Raw genomic sequence first — 20,426 nt, forward strand, 5'->3', positions numbered from 1 at the left:
TACAAGAACAAGTACAGAAACGATGACTACGGCATGGATGGAAGCACTCCGTTGGTTACGACGATGAGGGTTCCGGTTGATCTGAATCAACGGAACAGCCTGCTCGTGAAATTAACGTGTAAGTGGCTGAGCACTCCACAGACACGTGTACCCTTAACGTAGTTCTCGGGGATATTCAGCGTGACACAGAGAGTGACAAGGCTGGGTTCCTTTGAAATACAGGTACAACAGAAACAGGAAGTAAGAGTGAGAGAAAGTTGTGGTGAAAGAGTACAGCAGGGATCACCACCATCCCCTGCTGGAGCCTCGTGGAGCTTTAGGTGTTTTCGCTCAATAAACACTCACAACGCCTGGTCTGGGAATCAAAACCGCAATCCTATGACCGCGAGTCCACTGCCTTAACCACTGGGCCATTGCACCTCCACGACTACGGCATAGGTGGATATGCATGTTCCTGATCCATTAGCTTCAAACCCAGTAGCTGCAAAAGATGAACAAGAAAACATATACTTTTTGTATTTAAGCAAAGATAGTAATATCAATAAGGCTGAACCCTTTTGATCCCAACCTGCTCAAAACCACCCTTGTTTTTATTGTATGAATTCCCTGTTTTGAAGAGATCTAAAGTAAAACCTTCCATCAAGGCTTCAAATAAACTTGTGTTCCAAACACTAGCTTAGTAAGGACGAGGTTATTTCATTGAATTCTTTACTATTTCCAAAATTTATTGAAACAAAGGCAATGCATTTCAGCAGAAATATGGTAAGAAAAGGATTAACACACACAATTATCTTAAGACTATTATGTCTAACTGATTAAATGACCCCCTTCAGATCAGTCCATCATTTAGAAAGGTTACGTAGTATTAACAAGGGGGACTGACTTCTCAACACAAAAAATGGATGGTCAACAGATCAGTCCATCATTTACCAGGGGCAGCATATACATTTACCCGTTATTTAAGCATAATTAATTTCCTCGTTATTCAAACAGAAACTGAAACTTTCTTGTTTATTAAATTAGATGCAAACTCTGCATGAGGCTTCCTAACATTTTTGTGTAATTAAATTTTGTGTATTGGTGTAATTTTTCATGCTGAATCTTAGGAGATAATTCACTTTTTCCACAAAAATATTAAAATAAGCTTCAGGGCTTTAAAGTTTGATCATTTTTACCCAGTCAGAAAACGGGATTTGGAAGCTGTCATTTTGTGCATGGCTGCACATGTTGTGAACTGTAAACAAATGAAATATTGTTGGAATTCTGCTTTATGTATCCCATAAAACCCCTTAAGACATTTTTATTTTTATTTTTTGGAATCTTCAGAAAATTTTAGTGAATTTGCATTCTACACACAAAAATTCATACAGTTATGCAAACACAAAACAAAATGCATGATTTGAGACCTATTTAGCTGTTATTTTTAGCACATCTGATGATCACTTCATACTGCATATGTTTTAAGCATTTGAAAACAGAGAAAAAGAACACATGGTAAGCAACTTGGCTTGTTGTTATGGAAACAAAAATTGTAGATATTGAAGTGAAAGCCAAGCAGAAATGATCTTAGTTTTACTAATTAATTAAACGACTTCAGTCTAACTTCACAGGAATTTAGTTTACATCACAGGTAATGGTCGAGCCTGATAAGGTACGATTTTTGACAAGGATTTACGATTGTTTACACAGCAATAAGATTTTTTTTTCAACAAGTTTCTTCCTACCACTTAGTCTTTCAAATTTTCACCTGATTACTTTTAAAAAAATATAGTTCTGATGTAGTTTTGGATACTGATAATGAAAATCACAATCATTATTTCTAAAAACAAATAATAAAAAAGTTACATGCACTTAAAGTTAAGTAATTTTAGCCAATCGAAATCATCCATTGTTCACATATTGCTATTGCCATGGAGATTAACACAAACATAACTATTATGTGGTCTCTTGACTTGTTAGAAATAGCTTTCAGAAAAAAATCACATTTTTTGGCAGAAAATTTTGTCACATCAAATTCCAGTATAAAAAGAATCTACACCATCTGAAGTGGATTTGTAGAAAATTTCCTTAAAAAATATAGACTTTTGTGAAAGTCATTGGAGCATTCATGTGTAGATGTGCCCCAGGTATTGTCCCTGGGTGGTTACTATGTGTCATGGTGCATGCATTACCTGAATATCCATAATAAAAATAAATTGTATTCAATTATAATCACAGACATATGTGTGTATGGGGGAAGGGGTCTTTGTGTCTGTGTTTGTCCTCCCTCCCCACTACTTGACAACAGGTGTTGGTGGGTTTATGTCCCTGTAACTTAGCAGTTTCGCAAAAGAGATCAAAAGAATAAGTACAAGGCTTCAATAACAAAAAATTTCTTCCAGGCAGTGCCCCAGTATGGCCATAAATTGGGAGTGAAATGTGTTGATAACAATTAGCAACAAGTAGGAAACTACCTGGAGGGTGATCTTTCTGAGGTGGAAACTGTGTGGAAGCCCCTGGTCTATGTGTGTGTGTGTCTTTGTGTTTGTACCCCCCACCACTTGAGCAGGGTTTTTGAAAAGATGAGGCTAAACCAATGATGATGATGAAGGTGTATATAATATGGAAGGAATTTAGTAGAAACCAAATATGCTAATGACTTGACTTGACAGCATTCACCCGGGGTGGGCTGAGCTGGCTTCATTCATCCTCAATGCTGCATCTCTCACAAACGCTGACCAGACCTGGCGATTTGAGGCTCACGACCATGTGATCTCCAACCACTCCTTATTCCAGCAGCAAATGCCATAGATGTGGGGGCCTAGGTTGGGTTCCAGATCAGCCTTGACTGTCATCAGCCAGGTTTTTCGTTGTCCAATACCCTTCAAATATTCCTCATGTATATCGCAAAATATGCTAAAGCAATCATTGAAATTCTATAAGAAAAAAAATCACAAAACATAGCATTCTTACGCTGTAGCCGGTGGATTCTTGTATCTCTTGCGAGATATCCACTTGTTGACACGGTTCCTGATCCAAATGAAAGGTTGGCATTTGAATATGATACAGAAGATTATGAAGATGGCTACAAGACCAAGTACAGAAATGACGACATAGATATGTATGCTGGTTCTTGATCCATTAGCTTCCAAACCTTTTGTTTCTTCATCTGCAAAAGATGAACAAGAAAACATATACTTTTTGTTTTTAAGCAAAGATAGTAATATCAATAAGGCTGAACCCTTTTGATCCCAACCTGCTCAAAACCACCCTTGTTTTTATTGTACGAATTCCCTGTTTTAAAGAGATCTAAAGTAAAACCTTCCATCAAGGCTTCAAATAAACTTGTGTTCCAAACACTAGCTTAGTAAGGACGAGGTTATTTCATTGAATTCTTTACTATTTCCAAAATTTATTGAAACAAAGGCAATGCATTTCAACAGAAATATGGTAAGAAAAGGATTAACACACACAATTATCTTAAGACTATTATGTCTAACTGATTAAATGACCCCCTTCAGATCAGTCCATCATTTAGAAAGGTTACGTAGCATTAACAAGGGGGACTGACTTTTCAACACAAAAGTGGATGGTCAACAGATGAGTCCATCATTTACCAGGGGCAGCATATACATTTACCCGTTATTTAAGCATAATTAATTTCCTCGTTATTGAAATAGAAACTGAAACTTTCTTATTTATTAAATTAGATGCAAACTCTGCACGAGGCTTCCTAACATTCTTGTGTAATTAAATTTGGTGGCTCAAACAAAATGTTAACAAATTCTAGCATTGAAAATGGCAGGTGTAAAGAATTGTGAGGTGAGATAATATTGAGGGTTACGGGGAAGGCAAAAGGGGGTCATTTCAAATCTTTATATATAAATGTGAAGTTGTGTGTCTGTCTCCTACGATTTAGATTCCTAACTACTCCCACATTTTGCGGTGCAGTGTAACCAAAAGCAGGTATCTTATAGTCGTGATTCATATCGAGCCCTTCTGGTTATTAGCGCGTGTCTACGATGAGTCTACGATTTAAAAAAAAATATTACCATCATTTTTTCCCATTTTTAATGCATTATTTTGCTATTATACAAGGGAAGTAACTCTCTAAAAATCGATTATTAAATCTCAGAACATAAAAAGCTACAGTAACACCCCTCTTTCTGGTTAGCCATATTGAGATGGCTATTATACTTTACATCTCTAAAACTGCTTATATAGTTATTTCCCTTACAAACCCGAGCAACGCCGGGCGATACTGCTAGTTGTAAATATATCTGTAAAATAAATATAACCATTATCCTATAAGCTTTCATTAAGCAAAACGTAAATCTGATGCTAAAATAGATAATTAGTAAATATATATCCTGCAACTGATAGAAGGATTATACAGAACTAGCATTATCGCCTGGCGTTGCTCGGGTTTGTAAGGGAAATAACTATAAAGCATTTTTAGAGAGTTATAGCCAAAAAATAGAAAAAAAATGAAGGTAAATTTTTTTTGAGAGTTAAAACGGTCGAGTTGCGTCCCCTAGACAGTCTGTGGTTTGTGTTTCTGATTCTCGACCCCATGTCGAATTTATCGATTTTTTTCAGAACTGGGGGAACTTTTCAAAATTTTCTCTGCGTTAGTTTTGAATTATGACATTGGGCTATGTGTGTGTCAAGTTTCATCAGAATCAGTTGAAAGCCGTGGTCAGGGTGAGGGTACAACCTGACAGACACACAGAAACACACACAGACAAACTGCCGTTTATATAGAGAGAGATTGGTAAAGACATTGGTTTATGTCAATTTTTGCTCTTAATAATATTTTTCTCTTTGAATTCTTCTTTCACAAACTAGAAAATGCCAAATCCTTTCTATAACAATTAAATAGTACAACAGACAGACGATCCTCAAGAACGAAGCTAATTAATCCATTCAGTCAACTACAAATATATCCCACCAAGGGTCATAATGAAAACTTCTTAACAGGAAAACAAAAAAAAACTAATTCAGAAGAAACTTTGGATCTTTTCGGTTTGAACGGCAGTTTTTTCGAGCGGTGTCATATGAAATTGTCACCCATAATTATGACCCTAGTATCGATCCATTGCATTTCAATCTGTTTTAGGGTTAGGGGTGGGGGGAAGGGTATCTTTTTTTCTACAGAAATGTAAATAAACCCAATCTGTTTCTTAAACGAGGGACATATTCATACGGCACAGAATGTTTTTTTTTTACCTCAATAGACGTGATTGATTGGTTGAAATTGCAGAAATTGAAGAAAAAAAACAACAAATATCTTACAAACAATAGAATTTTCTCAATAAAGCCAAGAGAAAAAGATATTTTATAAACACATTCTACCAGTATACGAAGTTTAAAAGTGTTCAGTTATGTGGAAATTAATTAAAAAAACTGCCGGTCAAACCGCAAAGATCCTATTTCTTAAATGAGGGACATATTCATACGGTGCAGAATGATTTTTTACGTCAATAGATGTGATTGATTGGTTGAAATTGCAGAAATTGAAGAAAAAAAACAACAAATATCTTACAAACTAGAGAATTTTCTCAATAAAGCCAAGAGAAAAAGATGTTTTATAAACACATTCTACCAGTATACGAAGTTTAAAAGTGTTTAGTTACCTGGAAATTATGTTAAAAGAACTGCCGGTCAAACCGAAAAGACCCAAATCTCTTACAAACTATAGAATTTTCTCAATAAAGCCAAGAGAAAAAGATGTTTTATAAACACATTCTACCAGTATACGAAGTTTAAAAGTGTTTAGTTACGTGGAAATTATTTTTAAAAACTGCTGTTCAAACCGACAAGACCCAAATATCTTACAAACTATAGAATTTTCTCAATAAAACCAAGAGAATAAGATGTTTTATAAACACATTCTACCAGTATACGAAGTTTAAAAGTGTTTAGTTACCTGGAAATTATGTTAAAAAACTGCCGGTCAAATGGAAAAGATCCAAAATTTTTGTAATTGTTCAGTTACAAACTGTGATTTTGATTAAGTATTAGAAAAATATTTGCATGATGATGATGACAACGGGGGGGGAGGGGCAACGGCAGCGCGTGAGCTGCCAGAATCCTTTTTATGCTGGATGAAATGCTTAGCAGTTTTTCAGCTGTTGTCACATTCTGAGTTCAAACTCCACCAAGGTCTTTCATCCTTTCAGGGTCGATAAATTAAGTACCCATTAAACACTGAGGACAAAGTAATTGTCCCCGCTCCACAAAATTCAGGCCTTGTACCTATGGCAAGGGTCTTACTATCATCATCATCATCATCGAAGGTGTGAGCTGACAGAACTATTACTGCACCAGAAAAAAGGTCCTGTGGCGAGCTGGCAGAAACATTAGCACGCCGGGCAAAATGCATAGCCGTGTTTTGTCTGCCGTTATGTTCTGAGTTCAAATTCCGCCAAGGTGGACTTTGCCTTTCATGCTTTCGGGGTCGATAAATTAAGTACCAGTTACACACTGGGGTTGATGTAATCAGCTTAATACCTATGTCTGTCCTTGTTTGTCCCCTCTGTCTTTTAGGCCCTTGTGGGTAGTAAAGAAATAGGTATTTCGTCTGCCGCTACATTCATCATCATCATCATCGTTTAACGTCCGTTTTCTGCGCTAGCACAGGTTGGATGGTTCGACCAGGACCTGGGAAGCCAGGGGCTGCACCAGGCTCCAGTCTGATCTGGCAGTGTTTCTACAGCTGGATGCCCTTCCTAACGCCAACCACTCTGCGAGTGTAGTGGGTGCTTTTTACGTGCCACCAGCACAGGTGCCAGGGGAGTCTGGCATCGGCCACGATCGGTTGGTGCTTTTAACGTGCCAAGGCGGCGCTGGCATCGGCCAATTCTGAGTTCAAATTCCGCCAAGGTGGACTTTGCCTTTCATCCTTTCGGGGTCGATAAATTAAGTGCCAGTTACGCATTGGAGTTGATGTAATCAGCTTAATACCTATGTCTGTCCTTGTTTGTCCCCTCTGTCTTTTAAGCCCTTGTGGGTAGTAAAGAAATAGGTATTTTTTTTTTACCCATTAACCCCTGAGTTCAAATACTGCTAAGGTCAGCTTTGCCTTTCATTCCTTTGGGGTTGATGAAATAAAGGACCGACTAAATATACTCAAATTAATGGAATTGAGGAACCTCTTCCACATGAAATTCCTGACCTTGCACCAAAATTAGAATTATTATTGTTATTATTAGCAAAAGCGATTTCCTTACCTTTCATCACCAAAGTATAACTTTCTGAGCAGAAATAGTAGTCACAAAAACTCCAAGTCAAATCTTGTTCAGTGACATTATGGATCAAAAGAGTTGAGCTGTTACCCTTGTAATGAACTTCATAATTTCCTTTATTCTCACAAGTATCTACACATTGAAGATAATTAAACTCGTTAACCCACAAAACTGGTGTTCCAATCAAGCTTGATTCGATATGAATAGTAGCATTTTTTCCTAATACAACTGGTGCTGAAATAAAAAGGTAAAAGTCAATATTATTGATTTGTTTCCCATATGAAAGATTTCTGTTTTTTTTGTTATTTTTCATCATCATCGCCAATTTAACATTTATTTTTCCCTACTTGGGATCAGAGTTTTCTTTGTGCACAATTGGATGCACTTCCTGTCCTAATAGGTACTCGGACTGCATAGGCAGTCCAATATCGCCTCCGCAGGTGGCTGCGGAGGTAATCTTTATATATAAAACTAAAGTTGTGTGTGTGTCTGTCTACTCCGATTTAGATTCCTAACTACTCCCACATTTTGCGGTGCAGTTTAACCAAAAGCGGGTATCTTATAGTCATGATTCATATCGAGCCCTTCTGGGTTTTAGCGCGTGTCTACGATGAGTCTACGATTTAAAAAAAAAATTTACGTTCATTTTTCCGCATTATTAACGCATTGTTGCTCAGTTTATGTAAGGGAAGTAACTCTCTAAAAATGCTTATATAGTTATTTCCCTTACAATGCCGAGCGATACTATTAGTAGAACATAAAATTCTATCAAGGGTCATAGCGACCTTTGACAAGAAAGAGTTTGCTTTCCTCTTCACGGGCCCCAACTTGTCGGTGCAGAGTTGTCTGCAGGTGGCAAGGCAACTTGCTTGGGGGCTCCGATGAGGAGGATTCACCTTATTTCTATTGATATTTTTGTATTCGAGGGCTTGTTGTGTTCAATTGGATGTTCTTCCTGTCCTAATATCCCAGTTTGTTGAATAACAAAGAGCCTGGACATGCTTTACCTAGTAAACTGGAAACAAACGACCCCATATAAACGAGCCTTTTGTTTACTAAGATTGTGCAGAGTAAGATACACCCTTGTCACCCATAAAGTTAATCAAGTTGTACAGAAATTTCTATGCCACTGAAACCAGGAAACTGGCCCTTATGAGCCTGGCATCGCTTGAGAAGGAAATCAAGTTGTAGTCAGATGTTACAAGCATAAAGGAGAGGCCTTAAATGTGATTGACCAGGTCAAGAAAGTTATAATTAATTAGAAACAGAATTAGACTTGATGAGATGCAGTTTGATTTTCTGCCAGGAAGAAGGACTACTGCTGCCATCTACTGAGTAAAACAACTTCAGATGTATTTAGCTAAAAAATAAACCATTTCACTTGGCATTTGTTGACTTGGAGACAGCTTTTGACAGGATATGGAGATCTCTGAGGAAGCTAGGAGTTGACAAATGGCTTGTGAGGGCTGGATACGCCATGTATAGGGGTGCTGTAAGAGTTAATACAGCAGACGAAGGTGACGAGCTGGCAGAACCGTTAGCATGCCGGGCGAAATACCTAGCTGTATTTCGTTTGCCGTTACGTTGTGAGTTCAAATTCCGCCGAGGTCGACTTTGCCTTTCATCATTTCGGGGTCAATAAATTCAGTACCAGTTACGCACTGGGGTCAATATAATCGACTTAATACCTTTCTCTGTCCTTGTTTGTCCCTTCTGTGTTTAGCCTCTTGTGGGTAATAAAGAAATAGGTATTTCGTCTGCCGTTATGTTCTGAGTTCAAATTCCACCAAGGTCAACTTTGCCTTTAATCCTTTCGGGGTCGATAAATTAAGTACCAGTTACACACTGGGGTTGATGTAATCGACTTAATTTGTTTGTCTGTCCTTGTTTGTCCCCCCTGTGTTTAGCCCCTTGTGGGTAATAAAAAGAAATAAATACAGCAGTGAATTTAAGTTCCGGTAAGATTTCACCGAGGTTCCGTTCTCAGTACCTTCCTATTCATCAGTGTGCAGGCACATGGCCTAGTGGCTAGAGTTGGGGACACACAGTCGAGGGATCACGGGTTCGAATCTCAGACTGGGCGATGTATGTGTTTATGAGCAAAACACCTAAGCTCCACGTTGCTCTGGCAGAAGGTAATGGCAAACTGATCAGAAAAGCAAATAAAAAAGTAACCAAAAACTCTGAGTTAAGGGAAAGAAACAGAAGACAGAATTGGAAAGACAGTGTCTAGCGTAAAAGGAGTCTGTAAATCCATTTACCATTTTGGGTTATCTTATAAATTTCTATTCTTGTCGAATCTGTAAAAGATGAAAACAAAAAAAGATGACAACAAAGAAAAAAGATGAAAACAAAAAAAGATGTGAACAAAAATTTTTGAGTTTCAGATTTTACATTCAATCAACAGGATTCATCATCATCATCATCATCATCATCGTTTAACGTCCGTTTTCCATGCTAGCATGGGTTGGACGGTTCAACTGGGGTCTGGGAAGCCAGGAGACTGCACCAGGCTCTAATCTGATCAGGCAGTGTTTCTACAGCTGGATGCCCTTCCTAATGCCAACCACTCCGTGAGTGTAGTGGGTGCTTTTTACGTGCCACCGGCACAGGTGCCAGGCGGGGCTGGCAATGGCCATGATCGGATTGGTGCTTTTTACGTTCCACCAACACAGGTGTCAGGTGAGGCTGGCAATGGCCATGATCGGATTGGTGCTTTTTACGTGCCACCAACACAGGTGTCAGGTGAGGCTGGCAATGGCCATGATCGGATTGGTGCTTTTTACGTGCCACCAACACAGGTGCCAGGTGAGGCTGGCAATGGCCATGATCGGATTGGTGCTTTTTACGTGCCACCGGCACAGGTGCCAGGTGAGGCTGGCAATGGCCATGATCGGATTGGTGCTTTTTACGTGCCACCAGCACAGGTGCCAGGCGAGGCTGGCAATGGCCACGATCGGATTGGTGCTTTTTATGTGCCACCGGCACAGGTGCCAGGCGAGGCTGGCAATGGCCATGATCGGATTGGTGCTTTTTATGTGCCACCGGCACAGGTGCCAGGCGAGGCTAGCAATAGCCATGATCGGATTGGTGCTTTTTACGTGCCACCGGCACAGGTGCCAGGCGAGGCTAGCAATGGCCATGATCGGATTGGTGCTTTTTACGTGCCACCAACACAGGTGCCAGGCGAGGCTGGCAATGGCCATGATCGGATTGGTGCTTTTTATGTGCCACCGGCACAGGTGCCAGGCGAGGCTGGCAATAGCCATGATCGGATTGGTGCTTTTTACGTGCCACCGGCACAGGTGCCAGGCGAGGCTAGCAATGGCCATGATCGGATTGGTGCTTTTTACGTGCCACGGCACAGGTGCCAGGTGAGGCTGGCAATGGCCATGATCGGATTGGTGCTTTTTACGTGCCACCAACACAGGTGCCAGGTGAGGCTGGCAATGGCCATGATCGGATTGGTGCTTTTTACGTGCCACCAACACAGGTGCCAGGTGAGGCTGGCAATGGCCATGATCGGATTGGTGCTTTTTACGTGCCACCGGCACAGGTGCCAGGTGAGGCTGGCAATGGCCATGATCGGATTGGTGCTTTTTACGTGCCACCAACACAGGTGCCAGGTGAGGCTGGCAATGGCCATGATCGGATTGGTGCTTTTTACGTGCCACCAACACAGGTGCCAGGTGAGGCTGGCAATGGCCATGATCGGATTGGTGCTTTTTACGTGCCACCAACACAGGTGCCAGGTGAGGCTGGCAATGGCCATGATCGGATTGGTGCTTTTTACGTGCCACCGGCACAGGTGCCAGGTGAGGCTGGCAATGGCCATGATCGGATTGGTGCTTTTTACGTGCCACCAACACAGGTGCCAGGTGAGGCTGGCAATGGCCATGATCGGATTGGTGCTTTTTACGTGCCACCAACACAGGTGCCAGGTGAGGCTGGCAATGGCCATGATCGGATTGGTGCTTTTTACGTGCCACCAACACAGGTGCCAGGTGAGGCTGGCAATGGCCATGATCGGATTGGTGCTTTTTACGTGTCACCAACACAGGTGCCAGGTGAGGCTGGCAATGGCCATGATCGGATTGGTGCTTTTTACGTGCCACCAACACAGGTGCCAGGCGAGGCTGGCAATGGCCATGATTGGATTGGTGCTTTTTACGTGCCACCAACACAGGTGCCAGGCGAGGCTGGCAATGGCCACGATCAGATGGTGCTTTTTAGGTGCCACCAGCACAGGTGCCAGGCGAGGCTGGCAATGGCCATGATTGGATTGGTGCTTTTTACGTGCCACCAACACAGGTGCCAGGCGAGGCTGGCAATGGCCATGATCGGATTGGTGCTTTTTACGTGCCACCACACAGGTGCCAGGCGAGGCTGGCAATGGCCATGATTGGATTGGTGCTTTTTACATGCTACCAACACGGAGGCCAGCTGACCCGGCGCTGGCAACGACCACGTTCTGATGGTCCTCTTACGTGCCACCGGCACTGGTATCACAACTACAATTTCCAAAAGTATCATTATAATTCATTTCCTTACTGTTTATTTTCAGATGAAATATCCCTCCTTCGACGTTGTCGTCTAGAATTTCCAAGTCAAACATTTGTTAGTTATTCTCCTCATCCAAAGAGAAGACTTGTTGCCACTCTGACTCACTTGAAATTCAGTACCTTTGGCACATGATCTATCGCACTCGTATCTCTTATTGCCACAATACCACACAGCCGGTCTCTTCATGTTTTCAATTTCAATAGAGAGGGTGGCACTTCCTCCGAGTATTTCCCCTGAAATAAAGAAATCAAGATGTTTACTTCCTAGTTACATGGGTCCAGGTTCAGTCTCACTTAGTGGCACCTTGGGCAAGGGCGTGCCACTATAGTCTTAGGACAACCAAGGCCTTGTGAGCAGATTTGGTAGGTGGAAACTGAAAGAAGACTGTCGTGTGTCTGCATGTGTGTGAGTGTGTCAGTGTATGTGCGTGGTTGTGTGTGTTTCAGCAAAGCAGTTCAGCAAAGGAGACCAACAAAATAAGTTCCAGACTGAGGTCAATTCATTTGACTAAAAATTCTTCAAGGTAGTGCCCCAGCATGGCCATAGTCTAATGACTGAAACAAGCAAGTGACCATCATGCTTGAATGGATCAGAGTTTTCATTTGTAACAGTAGGATGCTCTTCCTGCCACTAACCTCCATCTGTTTCCCAGTCTATAGATCAGTGGTTTTCAACCAGGGTTCCGCAGAACCTTAGGGTTCCACCAGTACAGTCCAGGGGTTCCGCAAGAAGTTACAATACTGCTAAAATTGGCAGTGATTTTTAATTCTCCTGTGCAGATATGTGTGCATAAGACAATTAAATTATTGCACAGGGGTTCCTCGAGCCAGTGGAATGTTTCCTTGGGGTTCCGCTCCAGCAAAAAGGTTGAAAAGCCCTGCTATAGAATAACAAACAGCCTGGATATGTTTTATGCAGGGAACTGGGAACAAACGACACCGTATAAATGGGCCTTTTGTTTACTAAGATTGTGCAACACAACAAGATTTTGTGGTGAACTTCAAGCAAATGACATCGCTGGGAAAACCATATTGTTGCAAGTAGCCATCTTTAAATAAGGGGCCAATTTGTGGTGACTGGCAATATGATGTAATGTCGTATTGCCGAAGAAATATCATTGTCGTTTTTCCATTGGTTAATATAACTGCTCATATAAGGATTCTGTGGAGGCGCAATGGCCTAGTGGTTAGGGCAGCGGACTCGCGGTCGCAGGATTGCGGTTTCGATTCCCAGACCGGGCGTTGTATGTGTTTATTGAGCGAAAACACCCAAAAAGCTCCACGAGGCTCCGGCAGGGGTGGTGATCTCTGCTGTACTCTTTCACCACTCTTTCTTCTGTCGGCCTGCTCGCTTAGCCAGCGGGGTGGCGTCATTCGAAGGCTAAAACAATGTGAACGCATTGTGACCAGCGATGTGTAACAACATCTGATGGTCTGGTCGGTCACGTGATATAAAGATTCTAAAAGTTACTTACAGAATATTGGTATGTAATTTCGATTCTTTAAAGTCAAGTTGAGCAGTTATAAAAACCCGGGATTTTGGGATGTAATTAAACCCCACGACACTCACTCCTTTGAGACATTGGGGATTTTTCATGCCATGTCCAAGGAAAATCCAACAATATAGTAAAATAAGTTTGTGGCATATTTTAACTTCTAAAACACCATATCTACCCAGTGCTGCCCTCTAGTGCAATGGTTCTCAACCATTCTTCACCTATGGACCCCTTTGTTTCCTATTATACTCAGGTGGACCCTTATAACCATTTCTGGTTTAAAACATCCTAGTATATTCTTATAATCAAATATTTTGGATCTTTTTAGTTTGAACGGCAGTTTTTTCTAGCGGTGTCATATGAAATTGTCACTCATAATTATGACCCTAGTATCGATCTATTGCATTTCAATCTGTTTTAGGGTTAGGGGTGGGGGAAGGTATCTTTTTTTTCTTCACAAATGTAAATAAACCCAATCTGTTTTTTAAACGAGGGACATTTTCATACGGCACAGAATGTTTTTTACCTCAATGGACGTCATTGATTGGTTGAAATTGCAGAAATTGAAGAAAAACAACAAATATCATACAAACTATAGAATTTTCTCAATAAAGCCTAGAGAAAAAGATGTTTTATAAACACATTCTTCCAGTATACGAAGTTTAAAAGTGTTTAGTTACCTAGAAATTATTTTTAAAAACTGCCGGTCAAACCGAAAAGATCCAATATTTTTAGGAATTATATAACAAAATTGTTAAAATATTTTGTGTACTGTAAAAATATAACCCATTAATTGTACATAAATTTTAACAACAAAATCCTATGTGGACCCCCAACAGCCATATTGACCCCGGTTAAAAACCACTATTCTAGTGGATTCCCCGATGAGTGATTCTGGCTCATTAGCCTTTATCAATGGGAAACTCCAGAGAAAGATAAACCTGAGCAGATTCAAAGCTGTTGTTTTATCTAAAGAGCAGTCACTATCAGTGACTGAGTTGTGCTAGTGAACTGCCTGGTCGGAATAAATGTTTTAAGAAATCAAAAAACACAAATGAAACAGTGAATAAAATTTATGAGTTGAGTTAAAGAAATAGAAGAGAGAATTGAAAAAGTTGTGTCTAGTTTAGAAGGCGAAAGGGGATAAGGTAATCCACTTACCACTTTGGGTGAAATTTTTAACTCCTTCTGATCTCAAATCGTTTGCACTTGCCAAATCTGTGGAAGATGAATACAAGGACTTTTGAATTTCAGATTTTACATTCGATCAACAAGATTGTTTCCTATTTCTGTTACAATAATTAAATAGTAATTAACACGAGTAGATCTAATTACACATTATATATTGTACCACTGGTATGTTACTCCATACTCCTATTAGCAATAATCTACATAAACCTAACTTATACACTTAATCTAAGAAGCTCACACTTATGAACCTTTCAGAAAATATACGCGTGATGAGTTTTTCGTACTTACCAGCACTAAGTTATTTAAATGCACCCGAGCACTAAACATACTAGTCTGGCACACTACCCCCACCATAGCCTCTATGTCACGCTGGTGAGACCCATATATTTTATAATTATTGGTGCTACCTTGTTCATGGCTACTGTTTCTAGGATCCATGTTTCCAGGATTATTATTATTATTATTATTGTTATTTGTGCCCTAAGAGTGAAACTGCCAATCATAAGTAATCCCTCTTTAGTTAAAATATGTTTGTGACATATTTTAACTTCTAAAGGCAAATTTACTGCATTTACCAAAGAGAAGGATTTCTCACTGATGGTAAAAGGTGTGAAAACACCATATCTGCCCAGTGCTTACCTATAACACAATGCAACCCTTTTGATTTCTATTTCACTCAGGTGGACCCTTATAACCATTTTATGTTTTAAAAAATCCTATTTTTATAATTAAATATTATTAGGAATTGTATTTAAAAAACTGATTAAAAATTTGGTGTACTGTAAAGCTAAAACCAATTAATTGTACATAAATTTTAACAACAAAATCCTATATGGACCCCCAACAGCCATACTGACCCCGGTTAAAAACCACTATTCTAGTGGATTCCCCGATGAGTGATTCTGGCTCATTGGCCTTTATCAATGGGAAACTCCAGAGAAAGATAAACCTGAGCAGATTCAAAGCTGTTGTTTTATCTAAAGAGCAGTCACTATCAGTGACTGAGTTGTGCTAGTGAACTGCCTGGTTGGAATAAATGTTTTAAGAAATCAAAAAACACAAATGAAACAGTGACTAAAACCTATGAGTTAAGTAAAAGAAATAGAAGAGAGATTTGAAAAAGTTGTGTCTAGTTTAGAAGGCGAAAGGGGATAAGGTAATCCACTTACCACTTTGGGTGAAATTTTTAACTCCTTCTGATCTCAAATCATTTGGACTTGCCAAATCTGTGGACGATGAATACAAGGACTTTTGAATTTCAGATTTTACATTCGATCAACAAGATTGTTTCCTATTCTGTTACGATAATTAAATAGTAATTAACACGAGTAGATCTAATTACACATTATATACTGTACCACTGGTATGTTACTCCATACTCCTATTAGCAATAATCTACATAAACCTAACTTATACACTTAATCTAAGAAGCTCACACTTATGAACCTTTCAGAAAATATACGCGTGATGAGTTTTTCGTACTTACCAGCACTACGTTATTTAAATGCACCCGAGCACTAAACATACTAGTCTAGCACACTACCCCCACCATAGCCTCTATGTCACGCTGGGATTCATGCCTCTTCTCCTTATCTCCTCAAAGACATACATCATCTCGAAAGAGTCCAGAAGCCGGCTACCCGCATGGTTCTTGGTCTCAAGCATTTGTCTTATGAAGAAACGCTGAAGACACTTGACCTTTATTCTCTAGAAAAACGACGACGCCATGGTGATCTCATTCTCGCTCACAACATCATAAGCGGAAAGTGTAACCTCTCGAAAGAGCTGTTCTTCACTCCGGCTCCAGAGCGTCGGCTGCAGGGTCACTCCGAAAAGCTCTATCTACGATGATTTCATCTCAATCAAAGGAGAGGAGCTTTCTCCGTCCGGGTTGCGGATCTGTGGAATAAGCTGCCGGACGAGATAGTGAAGATGCCGACGACCGCTCGGTTCAAAGTCTCTCTTGACCAGAAAAGGCCTGAACTCTTTGCATGAACACCACCCTGTACATAACTCCATGTCCCCCTACATGGCCTTGCGCTTTTTGAACCAATAAAAATTGAATCGAATAACCCCCAACTATATATATATATATATATATATATATATATACCCTTATATACAATTAGATATATATTATAGCTAAACTACCCATAGTTGATACATTTACCTAAACACAAACACCCCCAACTGCATCTAGAACTGATATAGTTTCTTCCCTAAGACCAAAATAGAGCACCCCTTTTAACTACACCCAAACAAGACCATTTTAGATGAAAATAATGGTAATATGAATGAGATTAAAGAAATGAGTAATTATCTTAACGAAATTACATGAATTAAATTATAGGCGCAGGAGTGGCTTGTTTACCAACCACATGGTTCCGGGTTCAGTCCCACTGCGTGGCACCTTGGGCAAGTGTCTTCTACTACAGCCTAGAGCCGACCAATGCCCTGTGAGTGGATTTGGTAGACGGAAACTGAAAGAAGCCCGTCGTATATATGTATATATATATGTTTGTGTGTCTGTCCCCCTAGCATTGCTTGACAACCGATGCTGGTGTGTTTACGTCCCTGTCACTTAGCGGTTCGGCAAAAGAGACCGTTAGAATAAGTACTGGGCTTACAAAGAATAAGTCCCGGGGTCGATTTGCTCGACTAAAGGCGGTGCTCCAGCATGGCCACAGTCAAATGACTGAAACAAGTAAAAGAGTAAAGAGTATGAGAGATAAAATGAAAATTATATTTTGGAGGGGACATTTTCAGTGGTTAGTTAATGAAATCAAGCTGTTAGTAATGACCCCCTTCGGTCAGACACTGACCATGGGTTTGCACCTAGAGAGTTACCCTCTGAGGCACAAGTCTGGGCAAGGTTGTTTTATGGAAGACCAGCAGTCGCCCATGCATACCGGCCTCCCCTCTCCGATACAGCAACTCATCGCAACTCATTTCTACAGCTGAGTGAACTGAAACATCGTGAAATAAAGTGTCTTGCTCAAGAACACAACACGCAGCCCGGTCCGGGATTCGAGCTCACAAACTCACGATCATAAGCTCGACGCTCTAACCACTGAGCCACGCGCCTTCAAGCTGTTAGTAAATAATATATTTAAAGTGTTAATGGCGAATGAAGTCAAGGAGTGGAAAAGAATGAGATGAATCGTAGCTTCGCTTCTCAAGATTGTTTGGAGGAGGAATGGGATGTTAGCAGAAAAAAAGCAAAAATAAAGCAAAAACGGAAGAAAACTTACAAAAGCACCATGAAAACAAAAAGATCAACTTAAAGGGTCCATCTGAAAAATATTTTGGAAAATATGCAAAAAATTGTTAGCATGCGAGACAAAATGTTTCGTGGTATATCGACCGTCTATATTCTCTGGGTTCAAATTCTGCTGAGGTCGACTTTGCCTTTCATCCTTTCGGGGTCAATAAATTAAGTACCAGTTACGCACTGGGGTCGATGTAATCGACTTAATACCTATGTCTGTCCTTGTTTGTCCCCTCTGTGTTTAGCCCCTTGTGGATAATAAAGAAATAGGTATATTGACTGTCTATATTCTCTTGGTTCAAATTCTGCTGAGGTCGACTTTGTCCTTCATCCTTTCAGGGTCGATAAAATAAGTACCAGTTGAGAACTCGGGGGGGGGGGGGTCAATGTAATCAACTTACCCCCACCCCTCCCCCAAACTTGCTAGCCGTATGCCAAAGTTTGAAAGCAATGTTACAAATTTAGTTGTTACCTTAATTCAAGGGCAATGCATGAATATCATCATCATCATCACCGTTTAACGTCGTTAATACTTTTTGATAGTTATATATATTTATAAAATATATATATATATATAAAATATATATATATATATTTATAAAATATATATATAATTTTAAAAAAATTTTTAATAAAAAATATAAATAAAAATATAAATAAAAATAAAAATAATAATAAAAATAAATATAATAATAATAATAACAATAATAATAATAATAATATATATATGTACCGTGGGGATTTTTTTTCCTCTGTCTTCCCTTCTCTGGATCTTTCCTTTTCCTATGTTTCCGACGAAGAGCTTCGCTCGAAACGTTAAACCCTCCTTCTTCCCTTCTTTCCTGAGCGTCCAATACTATAATTGTTCCACGTCCTCGCGTTGTTGTGTTTTTTTGTGTTTTCTTGTTTGGATTAACTATAAATTTATAAGTATAAATTAATAATTAAAAAATTTTTTTTAAATTTTAACTTTAAATTTAATTAATTTAAATTTTGAATTTTATATTTTATATATTTTGTATATTATATTAATTAATTTGATTTCTATGTTCTGGTTTATGTTTTTCACTGTTTGATTTGCCTAATAGTGGTTTTATCTCTAATTTAATATAAATATATATATATATATATATATAGGCGCATATAGGCGCAGGAGTGGCTGTGTGGTAAGTAGCTTGCTAACCAACGACATGGTTCCGGGTTCAGTCCCACTGCGTGGCATCTTGGGCAAGTGTCTTCTGCTATAGCCCCGGGCCGACCAATGCCTTGTGAGTGAATTTGGTAGACGGAAACTGAAAGAAGCCTGTCGTATATATGTATATATATATATATATAAGTGTGTGTGTATATGTTTGTGTCTGTGTTTGTCCCCCTAGCATTGCTTGACAACCGATGCTGGTGTGTTTACGTCCCCGTCACTTAGCGGTTCGGCAAAGTACTGGGCTTACAAAGAATAAGTCCCGGGGTCGATTTGCTCGACTAATGGCGGTGCTCCAGCATGGCCGCAGTCAAATGACTGAAACAAGTAAAAGAGTAAAAGAGAATATCATCCAGCTATAGAAACTCTGCCAGATCAGACACACATACATATATATATATATATATATATAAAGCACCATTTGGATGTGGCCGTTGCCAGTACCACCAAACTGGCCCTCGCGCCGGTGGCACGTAAAACCACCCACTACTCTCTCTGAGTGTTTGGCGTTAGGAAGGGCATCCAGCTGTAGAAACTCTGCCAGATCAGATTGGAGTCTGGTTCGCCATACCTCAGTCAAATCGTCCAACCCATGCTAGCATGGACAACGGACGTTAAAAGATGATATATATATATATACTAGCAGTATCGCCGGCTTTGCTCGGGTTTGTAAGGGAAATAACTATATAAGCATTTTTAGAGAGTTATAGCCAAAAAATAGCCAAAAAATGCATTGAAAATGGAAAAAAAAAATGATGGTAAATTTTTTTTAAATTGTTGACTCATTGTAGACATTTTTAGAGAGTTACTTCCCTTATATAATAGCGAAGAAAATGCATTAAAATGGGAAAAAATTACGGTAAATTTTTTTTTAAATCGTAGACTCATCGTAGTCGCGCGCTAATACCCAGAAGGGCTCGATATGAATCACGACTATAAGATACCCGCTTTTGGTAAACTGCACCGCAAAATGTGGGAGTAGTTAGGAATCTAAATCGTAGGAGACAGACACACAACTTCACTTTTATATATAACTAGCAGTATCGCCCGCGTTGCTCGGGTTTGTAAGGGAAATAACTATAAACCATTTTTAGAGAGTTATAGCCAAAAATTGCATTAAAAATGGAAAAAAAATGATGGTAAATTTTTTTTTAAATCGTTGAATCATTGTAGACATTTTTAGAGAGTTACTTCCCTTATATAATAGCGAAGAAAATGCATTAAAATGGAAAAACAATACGGTAAATTGTTTTTTAAATCGTAGATGCGCGCTAATACCCAGAAGGGCTCAATATGAATCACGACTATAAGATACCCGGTTTTGGTTAAACTGCACTGCAAAATGTGGGAGTAGTTAGGAATCTAAATCGTAGGAGACAGACACACAACTTCACTTTTATATATAAAGATATATGTATGTATGTATGTATGTGTACGAGTATGTGGGATACATTTTCTCTATGGTTACAATTATGCTCCAGGTTA

The 20,426-nt window shown here is 39.6% G+C and overlaps 1 protein-coding gene across 4 annotated transcripts; it reads right to left on the reverse strand.

Annotated features, from left to right (window-relative positions):
- Positions 1–301: 301 nt before the first annotated feature.
- On the reverse strand, positions 302–18,495 carry LOC115225279. Of its 4 annotated transcripts, none has more exons than XM_036514101.1 (8): positions 18,477–18,495; positions 15,645–15,701; positions 14,446–14,502; positions 11,778–12,022; positions 9,488–9,526; positions 7,212–7,460; positions 2,953–3,124; positions 302–481 (listed from the first exon to the last, which is right to left on the reverse strand). In XM_036514101.1, the coding sequence occupies exons 4-8, from the start codon at positions 11,839–11,841 to the stop codon at positions 469–471; spliced, it is 537 nt and encodes a 178-aa protein (XP_036369994.1). In that variant the 5' UTR covers positions 11,842–12,022; positions 14,446–14,502; positions 15,645–15,701; positions 18,477–18,495; the 3' UTR covers positions 302–468. The 4 variants fall into 4 exon arrangements, with proteins under 4 accessions (XP_036369994.1, XP_036369992.1, XP_036369993.1 ...); XM_036514099.1 differs by having other exon boundaries at positions 2,953–3,148; XM_036514100.1 differs by lacking the exon at positions 18,477–18,495 and adding an exon at positions 17,727–17,745 and having other exon boundaries at positions 2,953–3,148.
- Positions 18,496–20,426: the final 1,931 nt, after the last annotated feature.

This window comes from Octopus sinensis, linkage group LG27 (genome assembly GCF_006345805.1).
Source record: "Octopus sinensis linkage group LG27, ASM634580v1, whole genome shotgun sequence".
NCBI classification, from domain to species: Eukaryota; Metazoa; Mollusca; class Cephalopoda; order Octopoda; family Octopodidae; genus Octopus; species Octopus sinensis.

Bases quoted from the DNA above. Each gene is read 5' to 3' on its own strand.
- LOC115225279 (XM_036514099.1), bottom strand. From the start codon at position 11,841: ATGTTTGACTTGGAAATTCTAGACGACAACGTCGAAGGAGGGATATTT. The intron at 7,461-9,487 runs GTAAATGGATTT...TTTTTATTTCAG, and splicing joins TTATAAGATAACCCAAAATG to CACCAGTTGTATTAGGAAAA. The intron at 3,149-7,211 runs GTAAGGAAATCG...CATCTTTTGCAG, and splicing joins TTATACTTTGGTGATGAAAG to ATGAAGAAACAAAAGGTTTG.